At 40.3% G+C, this 16,587-nt stretch overlaps 1 protein-coding gene across 2 annotated transcripts; it reads left to right on the top strand.

The window, feature by feature from the left end:
- The first annotated feature begins 62 nt into the window (after positions 1-62).
- On the top strand, positions 63-9,936 carry rpp30 (ribonuclease P/MRP 30 subunit). Of its 2 annotated transcripts, XM_035533603.2 has the most exons (11): positions 64-345; positions 679-734; positions 823-879; positions 972-1,037; positions 1,139-1,207; positions 1,326-1,415; positions 1,765-1,881; positions 1,981-2,010; positions 2,127-2,164; positions 2,253-2,332; positions 2,529-9,936. In XM_035533603.2, exons 1-11 carry the CDS (start codon positions 264-266, stop codon positions 2,642-2,644), a joined length of 801 nt encoding a protein of 266 aa, XP_035389496.1. In that variant the 5' UTR covers positions 64-263; the 3' UTR covers positions 2,645-9,936. The 2 variants fall into 2 exon arrangements, with proteins under 2 accessions (XP_081553943.1, XP_035389496.1); XM_081697817.1 differs by lacking the exon at positions 1,981-2,010 and having other exon boundaries at positions 63-345.
- Positions 9,937-16,587: the final 6,651 nt, after the last annotated feature.

Below are 16,587 nucleotides of genomic sequence, written 5' to 3'. Positions count from 1 at the left end.
TAAGGAGCGAATGTCGTCATATGGACTCCACTTCCCAGCAGCACCTGCTCTGAACGTTAGCCCACGTGTCTACGCAGTGTCCAAGTCTCCGAAAATCTGCTACTGGCTAGATATGCGTTAATAGATAAATGCGATTATGTGGCTCAGTTTATGCTCTAAATGAGGGAATACTATTAACGCGTATAAGTGTATATCTGTTCTGTTTAATGAAAGTATAGCTTTTTATTATAGCGTTAGTGTTCTGGCAAGAAATAGAAACGGAAATGTCTGTGTTTATGGATTTAAACATCTTGGCCATTACTGACAAGAAGAAACTTCAAAGTACGATAGAGACAGCAGCTCATCGTAAGTTCGCCCTTTAGTCACATAGGTTAGCTAGCTACTTAATTAGCATGCTGTAGAATCAGTCATCGACCGTGTTAATTTTGAACATTATGGACATGTGGATAAATGAGGAATTCAGGATCAAAATTGGGCTCTTTAAAATATAGCTGGCTAGCTATGCTGAGAGTGGCTCTGCTCTTCGTTGTGTACATGTTAACCTAGCTAAGCTAGCGAAGCGGCTATCGCTTGCTGTAGATCACTTGACTTTACCCCCGGAATGACCCTCGACCGTACTGCGACTGTTTTTTTGTGAGAATAACTAATACAATCCACATCTGGTTTATTTGTTTTCAGTTGGTTACTCCACAGTCGCAATAAATTATGTCGTGGAACCACAACAGAAGAAACAGGTATTGTCGTGTGCTTAATTCATGCTTATAAAAAATACTGAGCAAGTTGGAAGTTTGGTGAAGTTGGTACTTGTCTTGTTGATTACAGCAAATTCCTAAGCCCGAGTCTGTCACAGAGCTGTTTGAGAAGTTCCCAATAGTGCAGGTGACTTGGTTTATTTGTCACTGTTTAATAATTGTGGGAGACAATATGCTCATAAATGGGCCAAGTCTCTTGATTCCTGTTTTCTTTCACAGGGTAAATCCAGGCCTATTAAAGTGTTGAACCGTTTGACTGTGGTTGCCACTGATGCCTCACACTTTGTAAGTTTATCATTTATGTCAAGTGATCATGCTGTTTAAGTCAAGATCGCTATTATTCTGATATATAATGTGATGATGATCTTGTGTGACCTTTACTTTAGAGGCCATCCAATGAGTACAAAAGCTTTGACATTTTGGCTGTGTATCCCAAAACAGAGAAGCTCTTCCATGTAAGTTAACTGGTAAATAAATATTTACTGTTCTTTTTTTTCTCTCCATATTAGCCAGTGCTATAATTTTGTAGCCATAGCAATAAAGGCCGTCGTTGTATATCTTTAATTGCAACAGGCAGCCTGCATGACCTATGATGTGGACATCATCTGCATAGCAGTGACAGAAAAGCAGCCCTTTCACTGCAAAAGGTCACCTGTGAATGGAGTAAGTTTGGATTTAAAATATCTATATCACTTGCTGTTCGTTGCTTTGCTCTTATGCTGCATGTTCACCATCTGAGTAGGCACTGTGACTCCAGTAGACTTTAAATGAGATGTATACCTTAAAAATCAGGGACTTATAGTTGCTTCAATGCAACAGTCATTTACATTTACGGCATTAAGCTGACGCTTTTATCCAAAGCGACTTACAATTATGACTGAGTACAACTTGAGCAATTGAGGGTTAAGGGACTTGCTTAGGCTCCCAACAGTGGCAGTGGTGGGACTTGAACCAGCAACCTTCCAATTACAAGTCAAGTACCACATTGAATCCATTTTGTTAATTCTCCAAGGCCATTGAGAGGGGAGTGTCCTTCGAGATAAGCTACACAGCAGCCATCCGGGACTCCACCATGAAGAAATACACCATCGCAAATGCCATCAACTTAACGGAAGTATGCAAGGGAAAGGTACATCCCTGTTTATTTGCAACGAAGTCAAAAATGTTTAAGCCCATAAAGTCTGCGGGGTTGAAATGGCCAGCTTTTGTCACCGTTTCTTTTTCTCAGAATGTCATTCTTACCAGTGGAGCGGAGGTGGTAAGAACACAGATTCTTGATGCAAACATTGCTGTGCATACTGTATGGCACAGACCAGGAGCATCAAGCAATGCTCCGTCCCATTAAGTGGTCATTCTTCTTGCTTCTTTATTTAGCCTATCGAGTTGCGTGGCCCGTACGACATTGCCAATCTGTATCCTTTGCTGTATGGAGCTGCAGAAGTACATGTATGGTATTTGAAGGCAGGCATGTTTTGGAATGTCCCTTGACTCGATACGTAGGGGCCTAGTGTTCGGCCTGTCTGAGGGTGATGCTAAAGCTGCCGTCTCCACTAACTGCCGAGCTGTCGTACTGCACGGAGGTAAACATCTTCCGAACTCTTGCATCCATCGTTTCTATCTATTAAAAAAAAAAAAAAAAAAAGTCCATTACATGTATTGTGTGAAAGGACAGCGCAGTGTTATGATATCAGTCTCATTCCCGTTGAATTATTGAGGTAATGGCTGCCGTTAAAAACAATCATTCTCAAAGAGATATTTGTTGACTACGCCTGACAGAGACGCGTGCAACAGCACTGGGCATAATCCACACGATGAAGAGGATGCAGCCTACTGGCCAGGAGCAAGAGGAAGAATCTCCGGCTGCGAAGAAGGCCAAAGTCGTAAAGGTTTAGTGCAGACTCAGGATGGGAGCAGAGTGCAGTTTGATGTTTATTCGGCCCACTGTTTTGCATTATTTATTCATGACGACCTTTTTTTCTCCCTGTTGTCTAAATGGGTATCTTGAAGCTCCTGAGTTATCTGATTTTCTGTATTCTTTTTTTTAGTAGTTTGCTTCTAAAAGGATGAAAAATCAAATAAAATAATAGGAGCCAGTGAAAACAGTGTTTATTCAGTAAAATTAACAATTTCAAGAAACAAGATCTATGAAATAGTTTACAAAAGCAAGAAAAAAGTAAGCATTAAGAGCACCCCTTTTGTGAATAATAACATTTTGAAAAGAAATCAGATACAATGGCATAGTCAGACACAGCACACAGTGTGAGGCTAGGTCACAGAGTAACGTTCCACATTCATGACTAAACTACTCCAGCACGCTGCAGGGCAAGCACCAGGTATGATTTTTTTTTTTCTGTAGCTTTCGTAATCTACCACCAACCACGAGTCAATTAATGACGCGCCACTGTGCCATGCCGTACTATTCTCAAACCCTCACAAATACCTCATATCTTTGTTTTACTTTATGAAACAATTAACTGACCAGAATTAGTTTGCTACGACAAAATGAATACACCATCTAAAGCTTTGTCCTTTGTAAAAGCATTGGAATCAAACATTCAGCCTATTGGCTCTGCAACAACAGACAGTAATGCACAGCTCCGGCTGTGATGTTTCCACAGTGGTTTGTCACTGGTTAACCTGTTCACTTGGCTTGAGATTTTCGTTGTGCTTTAAACTATCAAGGATGGTTTTGGTGTCACACCGCCACTCCAAAATCACCTGTATGTCCATAGGTGATTTCCCCCCCTGCAGTGAAATAAGTCATGTGCCAGATTTAAAAAACGAAACTGCACGTTTGTGACTATTTCTGCCCTTCTTTGTTATATAATGCAAAATGCTATAGCAGTTTTTGTAAAGAGGTCCAAATATTGGAATAGGTCTCACGTATAAGTGAAGTGAAATCCCATCATGCAAATCCATTGTCACCTCGGTGCCTTGACATGTTTGTATTAGTGCCACTAGATGTCAGTATGGAGATTCTAAAACCAGCACTTTAAAAAACAAGCCGTGTATGGATTTGAGGCGGTTTTGCTTTAGGTAATTTTCTGCTTGAATCGCAATTGATCCAACTTTAAAGATACACTGAAAAAGGGGTAGGGCTTGTCTGCATGCCACAGTTAGTTAGTTAGTTTAAAAATATATATTTTCAGTAGGTAATATCTAATGCAGGAGAGCTCAGGGCTTAGTAAAAGTGTCTAATCTGTGTCTGGAAAAAACCCAAAATACCCTTACATAGTTCTTCAGTTTGGGATTGACTCCATGTATTAGCAGTAACTGAATGAGTCAGAATCTGTTCTGGTGGACAGTGTTGTGCATCGGGGTGTCCCCCTCCTGAAGAGGGGGGTGTGAAGAAACTCAGCACGGCTTTTAACGTGACGTAGTAGAAACAGTCATAAGGCCATTAGTGCCACCTCACTGTGCCTGCCCCGTAGTGGATAAGGTGCTCGGCACATCCGTAGTGGCCTGCCCACACTGCCCCGTGGAGAGGGGTACTCGGCAGCCAAAGGTGCAAGGTTAGAGGGAGACATTCGAGAAGGAGGGTGCCATTTAATAATAGCATCAGCTGATGGCAGCACTAAGATCACGGACACAGAGGGTGGCTGGGCTAGTGCCTGTTACCTTGTCTCTTGCGTCAAGGTTGCTACAATGATGCAGGAGCAGCTCTAGTATGGGCAGGCTCCCTCCCTGGCATGCCCAGTGAACCACAGCTGCATCAAGCTGGGGAGCAATATAATACTGAGGTAGAGGCTCAGGAGAGGAGGATTACAGTGAGGTAGAAAAGCTGAATAGGAGGATTACAGTGAGGCAGAGATGTTGGATAGGAAGAGTACAGTGAGGTAGAAAAGCTGAATAGGAGGATTACAGCGAGGTAGAGATGTTGGATAGGAAGAGTACAGTGAGGTAGAAAAGCTGAATAGGAGGATTACAGCGAGGTAGAGATGTTGGATAGGAAGAGTACAGTGAGGTAGAAAAGCTGAATAGGAGGATTACAGTGAGGTAGAGATGTTGGATAGGAAGAGTACAGTGAGGTAGAAAAGCTGAATAGGAGGATTACAGTGAGGTAGAGATGTTGGATAGGAAGAGTACAGTGAGGTAGAAAAGTTGAATAGGAGGATTACAGTGAGGCAGAGATGTTGGATAGGAAGAGTACAGTGAGGTACAAAAGCTGAATAGGAGGATTACAGTGAGGCAGAGATGTTGAATAGATGAAATGATGGATGTAAAAATTAGATAAATGTATAAATGCTGGCTAGAAATGCAACAGTGGGGTAGAAGAGGGATATGAAAAGAGGAGCACTTTACTATCTGGTGAACTGGTTTATCCATTAACACCTAAGCTGCCATCACACCAAGTAACAGTGAAAATGACAGGCCTTGAATAGGAATGTGCAAAGCATGTGAAATTGCAGTGTCTTACGTAAACATTTTTTTCTTTTGCTAATGTAGCCAATGGTTGGAGGAAAACATTCAAGGTCATAATGGGCACTGATGTGTGGCTGGAAGCAGGGTTTTGGATTTGTCAGCCAATTGTTTTGTGTGAGTTCCATTTTAAACTGTTCAGATGCATAGCAAAACTACAGTAAATACTGACTTCATTTACTAATCTTTGACAAACTCAGGATGGCTGGAATGAAGACTGAGCAAAAAAAAGACAAAAACCAATAATGCTGAGCTCTGGAATACTTGATAAGGTTCAAGCATTGCCTTGTCCTTGCTTTCAATTAACATCCCAGCTTGCAGCAGTCTTCTCACAATCTCCAAGTTGCCTTGTAAACACTGTAGAGCTGTGCTTCGGAACTAGAACATGCGCAAGAGAGAGTGATTATCAGCTCCATGGAACTGTCAGAAACTGGCTGTAAATTCGGAATAACCAGAGCTGTGGGGTTTTTTGGCACTCACATTATCACATGCATTTGGGTCTGCCCCCCTGGCGAGATAATTCTCAATCACTGGCAATTTGTTGTCCACCACTGACTTTAGAAAGTCTTACACACAAAATCAGACAATGGAAACAATAAGGAATAAATATTGAAGGATTTACTAAAATCCCTAATAATTACGAACTTTTAAAAAATCAAACAAGTTTCTCACCACTTTTGCAGGTGCTTGGTGTGCTTTGCAGTCAGGTGTCCATTTTGCAATCTTCCTCTAGTACCAGAATCTTCGTGAGGTCTTTGATACTACTGTGGTTTAACTAGCTAGAAGTGTCAGTCAGCCGAAGAAAGCAAATGCAATTTCTTAACAGCTATACTGGATTGCTGTATTTCGTTGTTATACGTGAGAGGTGATTTGTGCTGTACATTACTTATGAATATATTCCTAATGGGATATTGATGTGTTGGTCTGCCTCAGTAATTTCAGTACCATTGTCAAGGTTACTTTAGGGCGCATCTCGTCTCTCCTGGCTGATGGACTCATATTCACCTGCCAGATAATCCTATTTTAAAGTGTCTTCTTGTTTGCTGTCACCATATTTATTGGCAGTCACCTTTTAAAGATAAAAGCAGTTCTTTGTGAAATTGGATATGTATCATTCTTATTGTAGATGCAGGAATGTTCTAGATGTGCAGACTAAAGAGAAATTAATTTCTGGAGGCTCAGGCCATGTCATCAGTGAATAATTGTACCATTAGATCTGAAAATCCTGGGCTCTGAAATCCTAGGCTGTTCAGTTATCTGTTCCTTTCTGCTTGTTTCACAGTAAGTGTGCTATGGATGTTTAGGTCTTTGTTAGAGATGTATGATATTCGCTGTTCATAAAAAACAGACTAATATAGTGCATCTGTTGGCTAACTGCTCCTGATGTGTCACCTCTCTAAATGCATTAAAAAACAAATGGGTCTTATGATAGAAAATCTCTGAGAGGTTTTAGAATTTTCCAAATTTGAGAACAGGAACACAGTTAAACCACGAATACAACACCTATCAGCCCTTGAACTCATAGTATTCCCATGTGTACCAATTGGAGTGAATGGAAATCCAGTGAAATGGCTGCCTATTGATTGCCCTTGTGCCATAGAGGACCCAAGTTAAATATTCTGTTTGTGTGGGTGTATACGCACTTCTGACGTTCTGTAAGATGATACCAGATCAAAACAGTAAATGTTTAAATGATAGCATTCAGTCTATGGGGTTTCAAAGTTCTGAGAGTGTAGATCAGTTTTGTTCTTTGAGTTTCCCAGAGCCTGCATGGCTCTGGAGTTTCCTAACTTGCTGCCATAGCAACAACCGGCAGTGCAAACAGATATGCCATTAATGTCCATTAACATTAAAATGTCTTGCCACTGGAAACGACAAATCCTTAATTTTGATGGTCTGAAAGTGTTCAACAAAATGATCAGCGAGACTTCTATTGGTTTCTCCAATGTACAACTGATTACATTTCTTGCAAGGGATACAATAGACAAATCCTGCAGGAAAGAGTGATAACAACTGATCCTTTTGTGAAAGTTATTTTAGTGGCTGTGTTAATACATTGACATGTTGCACATATAGAGTGGATGCAGGCTACAGTATCACAGTTATTGTTCAACTACCTCATCAGTGGGGAATCCGTAAAACGGGATGCTGTCTCTGCATTGCCTTGGATTTTAAAGTGTTTAAGTGGTGATAAGTAAACAGCAAAGGAATTCTTCTTGTCTTAATAATGGATTCATAAGTCAGGGAATTTGTTTCACGAACAGGTAAAAGATGAGCATCATCTAGGATATCTGTAGGAAAGCCACATATTCTGTATGAAAATTTTCACACAGTTCTATAATTCTCTGGAGGAAGTCTTCATTCCCACTGAAAATTAGTTTGAACCTTAATAGCTTGAGTAAGAGGATTTCATAAGTTGGTCCCATTTAAGTAACCACACTAAATCTTTTCTGTGAGTAGTTGGAGTTAAACATAAAGCAGTTTAGAGTTAACACAAATAACAACAGCCTTGAGAATATCTGTGGGAGGGTTATTTTCAAGTCTTGCATCAAGAAAATGCAAACTAAAGCTCTCGAATAATGAGGTGACCATTTGGAATGACCAAGTATGAACCTTTAATGCTCATTGAAAAAAGTCAGGAGATGGCAGGTAGTTGTTTTTGCATGTGTTAAATTTAGAAGGAACAAACTGAACTGCCACATTTGGCACAATTAACCATAATATGCTCATCACCCTGCTCTCAAACACTGGAATTATTAAAACGGTTCTTGAATTGTTCACCTTCTATATTTCTAATAGATCACATTTTGTTGTCTTTGGTAAACACAAATGGCACACTGATACCAATGTGTTCATTCAAGGTGTTCCCCAGGGATCAGTCCTTGGTCATCTCCTATTTAATCTATATGCTACCCCTTGACCAGATTATCAGCAGGCATGATCATCCCTTCCACTGTCATGCTGATGACATGTTTACATTAACACTAAAGCTAACACCACCGTACCAGCTCATGCTTTACTCTCTTGTATCCAAGATCTTAAACAGTAGATGAACATAAACTTCTGTTTTGTCAGGATTTACTTATAGGAAGTTCTACTTATTGGTTCTAAATCCAAAATCTCAAAATTCTCTGATTTTAAATTCAATCTGGATGTTGTCAAATCCTCATCTGTAGTTAGGAACTTTGGTTTCTTTTTGACTCCTCTCTCTTTTGAACTCCACATCAAGTCCCTGGTTAAAAATGCCTTTTTATCTGCAGTATCACTAGATTTAGGCCCATGCCCTTCAAACAAGATGTTGAGACTCTGGTTCACACTTTCATATGATCAATATGTTCAAAATTCAGCCACAAGAATTCTCTTACATGTTAGAAAATCAGCCCACATCACCCCTATTTTATATCAGTTAGACTGGCTCCTTGAATGCATTCAGTAGCAACTCCTCCTGCTTACGTTCAAAGCTCTGCCCGGTCTTGCGCCTCCCTACCTGGCTGAGCTCCTACACTCTTACTGGCCCAACTGAACACTTCGGTCCTTTAATGCAAGTCGTCAGGTTTAGATTGACCGCTGTAGGAGGCAGGTCTTTCAGCATCATGGCTGCAGTCCACCTCTCTCTCTGTCTCTGCTCTTCACTTTCCTCTTTCAAACCCCATCTTAAAACACACCTCTTTTCTCAGCATTTCTGTTAATAGTTGTCAATTGATGTGTTCATTTGTGTTAGTGTTTTCTTTATTTTTCTATTCATCTGTATTGTTATTTCAAAAACGACCTTGAGAAGGCGATATATACAGTAAACGTATTATTATTATTATTATTATTATTATTGTTGTTGTTGTAGAAAATGTGAAGAGCCTTTAACATATGTGGGTAAGGACTGAACAATATGCTGAAAATGTCAATAAACTGGAATTTCTTTTGGGAAAGAAGAAGCATATACAAAATGACATCCAGGATTGTTTTCCTTGTGAATTTTATGGATAAGATAAAAGCAGCTGTAGCAAGGATTATCTATAATAAGATTCTGTGTGAAACCTGGGAGGTGTCCTGTTAAAATGGCATAATTAATAATTGAGTGGATGTGGGACTGTAACTGGAGTGATGTCACAGCTGTTGTGCCTGTAAACGCTGGGATCAGAAAACTGCTTGCATCCGTGTAGTGAATGTCTGCTCAAAACGACAACGGCTCCAGCTTTTATCTGACGGCTCACTAACGGTGCCACTTCTTTTGTTTATAGATCTTTAATCTATAAATCTTTAATCTTCCTTTGTTACATTTTTTTTGTTGCTTTGTTGAAATATATGTTACAAATTTCCTTTCTTTCGTAGGTATTAAAAACCCCCAGATATTGTATGTATCTCAAGAAGGAGGTGTTCAGGAAGGCTTGGTGAGTTATATTTAGATAAGTAAAGGTTTCCACAAGCACCACTGCTTGCAGAGTATCATGGACTTCTATAATAAAATCAGCATTTAACCTTAAACACAGAAAAATGGCTTTAGTGTCATTAATGGACTTTATTTAATTAAATGTAGTATTAGTAGGCACTGGGGGTACAAAGTTTAGAGCTTTGGATAGTACAGATCTCTTTGTAAAAGTCAATTTGGACTCATTGGAATAGTGACAACTTTCTTTTGGTTTTAATAGGCAGGAGAAACAATCTGTCCTGTAGTACTACTATTAGCATCAGTTTTCTTCAGCAAAGCCAACTTCTTGTTTTTAGTATGAGCCATGAATTAAAAAAAAAAAATCTGTTTGTGTTTGTTTAATCTGGGTTTATTATCGTCTATTTCTTCATTAAGGTTTTGAATTCTCTGAACGTAACTGCTGTTTGTCCTACCGCATATAACTTGAGTGGATTCAGTTGTCCTCACTGAGATGTAAAGAGCACTGAAATTGCTGACTGCTTGATAGTAGTCATGAGTGTAAGTTCACAGTTAAAACATGTCTTATATATAAAGAAGATTCCAGGGAGTGTGAGTGTGTGTGTGAGTGTGAGTGTGAGTGTGAGTGTGTGTCAGTGTGAGTGTGTGTGTGTCAGTGTGAGTGTGTGTGAGTGTGTGTGTGTGTGTGTGTGTGTGTGTGTGAGAAGGCTGCTTCTTTTGGATGAGGTCAGGTCCAGTTTCCCCTTCCCCTCTTGAGATGGGCTTGCCATCACTGATGACGTGCACACCTGACATGGTGTCTGTCATCCCTTTGAAGGGTGCTAAAGGTAAATAATGAAAAACAAGCCCTCTGAGGTGAGATGGCTCGAGCTGCCATCACCTCTCAGTGGCAGGAATCTGGGTGAAACATGAGTGGGCCTGACCGGTCTGCCCTACTGGGCCATTAGAATCTTACGGAGCACTGATCACCACCCACGCTTACAACTGACATTCAGTATCGCACATGGACGCAGGAAATGTTTAAATAAACTTTACAGCAAACTGATGATTTATACAGTCACCATATAAATAAAACAATATAACCTGCGATTCACAACTAGCGTGTGAAGTTCTCGCAGTGTTATTTCGGAGCATTACTACCAATTAAAAAGTGCTGCTACTTGTGAGTCAGTGGTAAATTCCGAGTCACAAGGGTGCTCGACATGTATGGCAGCTATCGTTCCACGCGCCTTTAAATCATGAAATGAAAAGGCAAGAATGTGAGGCCCTTGGCCAGCAAAGTGGAAATATATGATGATGAACAGCTGGAACTACCAGCTTGTGGTGCCTGTTAACCAAATGACATCATCTTCAGCGGTGCGGGTGGTACGCCGGAGTGTCCTTTACAGATTGGAATATCTAAATTATAAAATGTTGAGATGGAACCATTATTACCAATATTTGTTTCCAGCAACTACACTGATAAGGACACTTCATCTGCCCGGAGAAATTTAAATGGAAGAGGGGTGTGAAGGTGTTGCCTTTAGTCAGTCTCTCTCTGCCCATCCCTGTTGCACTTTCTGTCATTTCTGAGCTCTCATACAGGACGAAGCAAACCCCTCAGATGACATGTCATAAAAGCATCCGCCTTTTCATTCGACTTCTACAAGTGTGCAGCAATTTCATTCTCCCTTTCAGAGTGCTTCTGTGTAATGAGTGCTTACCGTAACAGTGCCAACACACTGCAGTGAATCCGAACAGATATAATGAAAACCAGACAACTAGACAAGCCAGGTTTCACAGGACCACTATCCGCTGCACCACATTTTTTAGCAGGTGTTATCAGGACAACATCTGAAATGCTTGGAAGTCTCTAGAATCTGAGTGGTCTTTTGTCTTACTGCTGAGAAAAATGCCTCAGCTCCTAGAGGCCTGTAAGCCTGCAGAGTGTGTCGAAATATTAGCCCACGTTGTTCTAGTTTTAGTCTACATTGTTCTAGTTTTAGTCTACGTTGTTCTAGTTTTAGTCTACATTGTTCTAGTCTAATTGCTAGTTTCAGACACAGCTATGAGTAAATGTTAACATTAAGTCTTGCAGGTCTCGTATATTTCTTATATGTGCATTTCGGCACTGGGTGAGGTAGTACGTCATAATAGAAGACCCCAATATCCTAAGTACTACGCAGCAAAAATTATTTTGTCTTTCACACTGGGCAAAGCAGATCACATTCGATTAAAAATAATTGCTAAACGCCATGAACATCTAACAATACAAGCCTGCAGGTTAGCTAATGGGAGAACAGGTGGCCTACACTCCAACTGTTTAAGGCTCTGATACTTTTTGTGGTGCAGTCAATGCATTTTTAATGTAGCTATTTTCAAACTGTAATATTTGTGAAAACTTTAACTTCTGCACCCAAAAAAAGTATCTTTGGCAGTTTATCAAGTTATTAATCTACCTAGCTACATTCATTAAAGACTGCAACAATATCCACTGTTTTTCTTTTAATTACATCTGTTGATAGAAATATGGATCATATTCTACTGGGGAAAAAAGAAACCACAATTATAAACAGAAGAGGAATACGACTAGAAAGAAATATTCTACAGTCTACAGTCGACTGGTCAAAGGAATCGACATGGAATCTGGAATGTTTCAGGCAGTCAGGTCGGTGCTGTGGGCTGGCGACTGCCACCCCCAAAAAAGGCACTGACGTTTGTAGGCAATTATTATATAAGCATGCTGGTGCTGAAAGTTCATATTTCAAGGTAGCTGGATATTTCCCTGTAATCCTCTTTACTCGCCAGTGTAAGAGAACTGGTTATGCCTGCCGACAAAGGGAAAATCTACCAGTTTTATTGCTATCGGATCGTCTCCTTGATCTGTTATTGCTCCCGATTGTGCGAAGTAATAGGTAAGGTGTTTTAAATGTTTTTACAAGATTTTGACTGTGTTAAGTATGTAACAGTGCTCAGTTGAACGTGTCTCCGGTTCAAGGCTTGAGAGTTTTCAGCCCGGTGCGTTCCATAGACATACTGCTTAGACATGTAACAGAACTGGGTGAGTGTCCATTAGCTGCAGCTCCCGTTCGTTCCCCTGCAGGGATCGAAATGAACCCAGCTCGTCTGAAGATGGTCATGGCTAACCTAGCAAGCCTGCCGGTTATCTAGTCCCTGCTGAAAAGCAGCTCGCTAACCTGTGAGGTCTGATTAAAAATGGCTTGCACGCCTACCGTACAGCCTTTATGTGTCTCGGATTAAAAAGAGCCTGGTGTCGGGTATGAGAGAAAATAACTGACTACAAAAACAATAACCAGTGCGCAGTAGAGGGAGCATGCAAAGTCACTGGATGTGGACATTTTTGTTGACGTTTTGCTGAATAACTAAATATATGTAATTGTGTGTGGCATCGGGTGGTGAGATGTACCTAGAGGGTATGAGAGGGGTTGTTATTCTTGTTCTACATACTTGTATACAGTGTATTCTCTTTTTTTCTTGTGTACATATTAGACTGTATATTGAATCTATATATCTGCGACTTGTATAATGTAGAATTTATAATGTGATGTGTATTTTGTATTTCCCTGTGATGCTGCAAACTGCATTTTCCCTTAGGGGACAGTTCCCCCCCACACACACACACACAAAACCTAACTGTGAGTCCTTATTGCATGTGATGTATTTTCTTTTAAAATAAATGTTAAGTGTTCAGCATAACATTGAGTTTATGTTGTCTCTTCATGTGAATCACATGCATAGAAAAATCACCAGAATGCATGAAATTAAATCTGAAATGTAAATTTGCCTGGAGGTGAGAACCTCTGACACCCCAACCCCCACCTCTCCCTGCTGCAGCCTCATGCCATCCCTCTGCTCTAGGTGAAATTTGCTAAAAGCACCAATGCAATGTGTCATACAATAAAACTGAGGAAATCGTTGTTTGATTTGTAGCTTTTTGTTTTGTTGCTAAATTACAATGCAAAGGCGCCTACTCTCATAGGAAATGAATGGTTGTCTGTCACTTTGTCACTTCATAGTGTGAAAGTACGGTCAGTCGGTCAGTGAGTGATAATGCCTCTTCTAGGCTTGCCTGATATGTGGACAAGCAAGAAAACAAACCAACAACAACAAAAAACCCACTCAAGTGGTTTTGTTTGTTTGTTTGTTTGCTTTCATCCAGCTGTACATTACAAAGTCCCTGAAGTTGTGTATGGTAATGTGTTTTTTTAGCTTTTGCGAACAAGATAAATTAAATAAAAGGTTATTATTCTATTTAAAATAGTGTCAAGTAATGTTTTCAATAACTTTAAAATCATTAGAGACTCAAATTAATATGTTCTAAGTCATCTTGTGCACAGAAAATAAACAACATGTTCTCACAAGATAATAAACTTGTGTGCCCAAGATAAGTAACTTGTTCTTACAAGATAATTAATGTGTGTGCACAGGATAAAACATATTACCTTATGAGATTTTACTGCATCCATGTGCTAGATTAGGTTTTCCAGAATCAAGATTTTGTTCTCAGAAGTGACAAAACTAGAAAAACTCTTATCTGTAAGCATTGTTTATCTGAGACAACACATTCTTCAGTTGCTATGCTGTATTCTCAGTAGATGCTTGAAACCTGTTGGCTCAGATTGTATGCAGCTTCACACAGAGTACAAATTAATTTGATTACTCATTAGTTCTAATAAAAGCCTTTTCCTTTCATTCATAACTGCTCAGTGAGTATTTCTCTTCTGTAATAACCAATCAAATTCATGACTTTGTCCCCTAAGCAAATGACTTCATACAACAATTATGGAACCAATATTACCATATTAAATTACATTAAAGTGAAAAATAAAAATGACATTTTTGGATGTGTTTATATCGGATCATTTCTTATAGTAAATTATCCATTGCCTTTGGTATTGTCAGTAGAGAATGTAGATTAGTTGTTATAGTTGGTTTTTAAGATCTTTCCACAGGCATTTGTATCCAGTCAGAGGTGGTTCATCCATCATATTTCACATGGCAGGTTGATGATTTTTGATTACATCTTTTGTAAAGTCAGATTGTAAAAACATGCTATAAAAATCTACCTCAAGGTACCGCAAAAGACATTGTTAGAATGTCAACATTTTCATGGAACGATGTGTTATACTGTTCAATCCTGGATGTTACTGAGTGCAGGTTTCTTCAATTACAGCAGGGAATTTGAAGTGTTACCATTGCCTAAATAAATAATAAATCAATCAATATGCATTTGGTCAGGAGCTACTAAACATAACTTCTTTCTTTTTACATTTTGCATTGCTATAGCATTTGTGAATAAACCAGTTATTTAGGACACAGCAGAATGTGTTGTGTACATTTCTAATAGAAAATCAATATTTGAAAATTTGGTGGCTCCATATGTGCTAATTCCTTATGCACCATGTAGTAATACATTAATCGCCTCTGTCCTTGAAGTTCAGAGGAGATAGGCAGACAAATGATCACATACACACACACACACACACACACACACACACACACACACACACACACACACACACACACGTATCCACACTTTCTGCTGCCACTCTGGTTCAAAACACAGAGCACATGAACCTGCTGAGAGCCTTGGGCCGCTCAGAGAAGCATGCTAAGTGCTCAGCTGTGCCATGCAGCCGCGCGGATACCCATCGTGGTTTTGTGAGTCGCATAGCAATGGGAGGGAGGTCCCTGCCATCTTGCCAATGAGAATATGGGCAAGTGGGACGGTAACCAGAGCCCTAGCTGCTGGTGAGACTCAGCAATGTGCAGGAAGCAATAGTCATGCTAACATAAATAAAATAGAAACTCCTCCACATCCTTGTTAGTAGTCATTCAAATGTAAGAAATTTTTATTTAAACCCATCCTCCAACACTTTTGCTCATTTATTTATTTTCAGTTGCTTTGAGCGAGACCTTGGCTCGATTTTTGTGGAATTTTGGCCCTCGTAATATTGCTGGGGGAGTTTGCGTATCCCAGGCCTAACCGTTGGCCCTGACCCTGTGAGCGGCGTCCTTGGCTTTGAGCGCAGGCACACGTGAGTCAGCGCCAGCCTGGCAGCGCGGTGTCGGCAGTTCACAGCTGCTACCTGGCCGTGCCGAGGCATGCGCTGGCCCCAGGGGCAAAAACACAAGAAGTGAAGGTGTCAGGCGTGGGTGGCTTTTGCGTGTCATTCGCACGACTCGGACAGCTGCGGCTGTGTGTGTGTGTGAGATGCTGTGACACTCAGCAGGCATGCGGTACATGCATGGTGTCTGTTTGGAGGACTCAGGGAAGCGTTTTCCCACTGATCACCCTGTGTAGGGCAAGGGGTGAGTTCTGACCCTGCCCCCTCACAGATCACTCCCTCCATTCGCAGTGTTAATATGGAATATGAACTTGCTGCTCATGTTTCACGAATAGCATAGCAGGGGAGGTTTTGTTCAAACCTTTCATCCCATATCAGTGCGAACAGATTTAAGGACAGAAATGAAATTCGTCAATTTTATAAGTTGAAATTTGCTCGAGATGTTATTAGCATTTAAACAGCAAAGAATGCACTTGGCAGTAGTGACTCATGCAGGTATGAGGAAAACAGGAGCACAGGGAATGGATCATAATCTTTAAAAAAAAAAACATTTGCACTGTAAACGTTACCATGACACCAAAGGGCACATAAGCAGGCCATTTGCTGGTACGGAAGAGTACAGTTCAGTCTGACAAGTTGTCATACCAACCGACTACTTGTGCTTAGCCAGCAGTGGAAATGCGCAATTGGTGTAAGCGCCTCTTTATACAGGAAGCTCTATCTCTCCCTTAGCAGGTGCAGAAGTGCCAGCAATTCTATATTAATACACACTGTCAAGCAATGAGCTCATGTCTCTTTAAGATGCTTGTTTGTAATAAAATTTTAACTTTGGAAGTGTGTCACTCAGACAGCTAGTTGGCAGTTGCTCTTATCTCTAAGCATTTTTGAAAACAATTTGCCTGCCTGTCCACAGAAAAATGTGCTGCAAAGATGCTAACCCTTGTGAGTATTCCCCACTCGTACGATT

The sequence above is a fragment of the Electrophorus electricus genome, chromosome 15 (genome assembly GCF_041902795.1).
Source record: "Electrophorus electricus isolate QZ-2024a chromosome 15, ASM4190279v1, whole genome shotgun sequence".
NCBI lineage: Eukaryota > Metazoa > Chordata > Actinopteri > Gymnotiformes > Gymnotidae > Electrophorus > Electrophorus electricus.
This window is presented reverse-complemented; position numbering and strand designations above follow the sequence as displayed.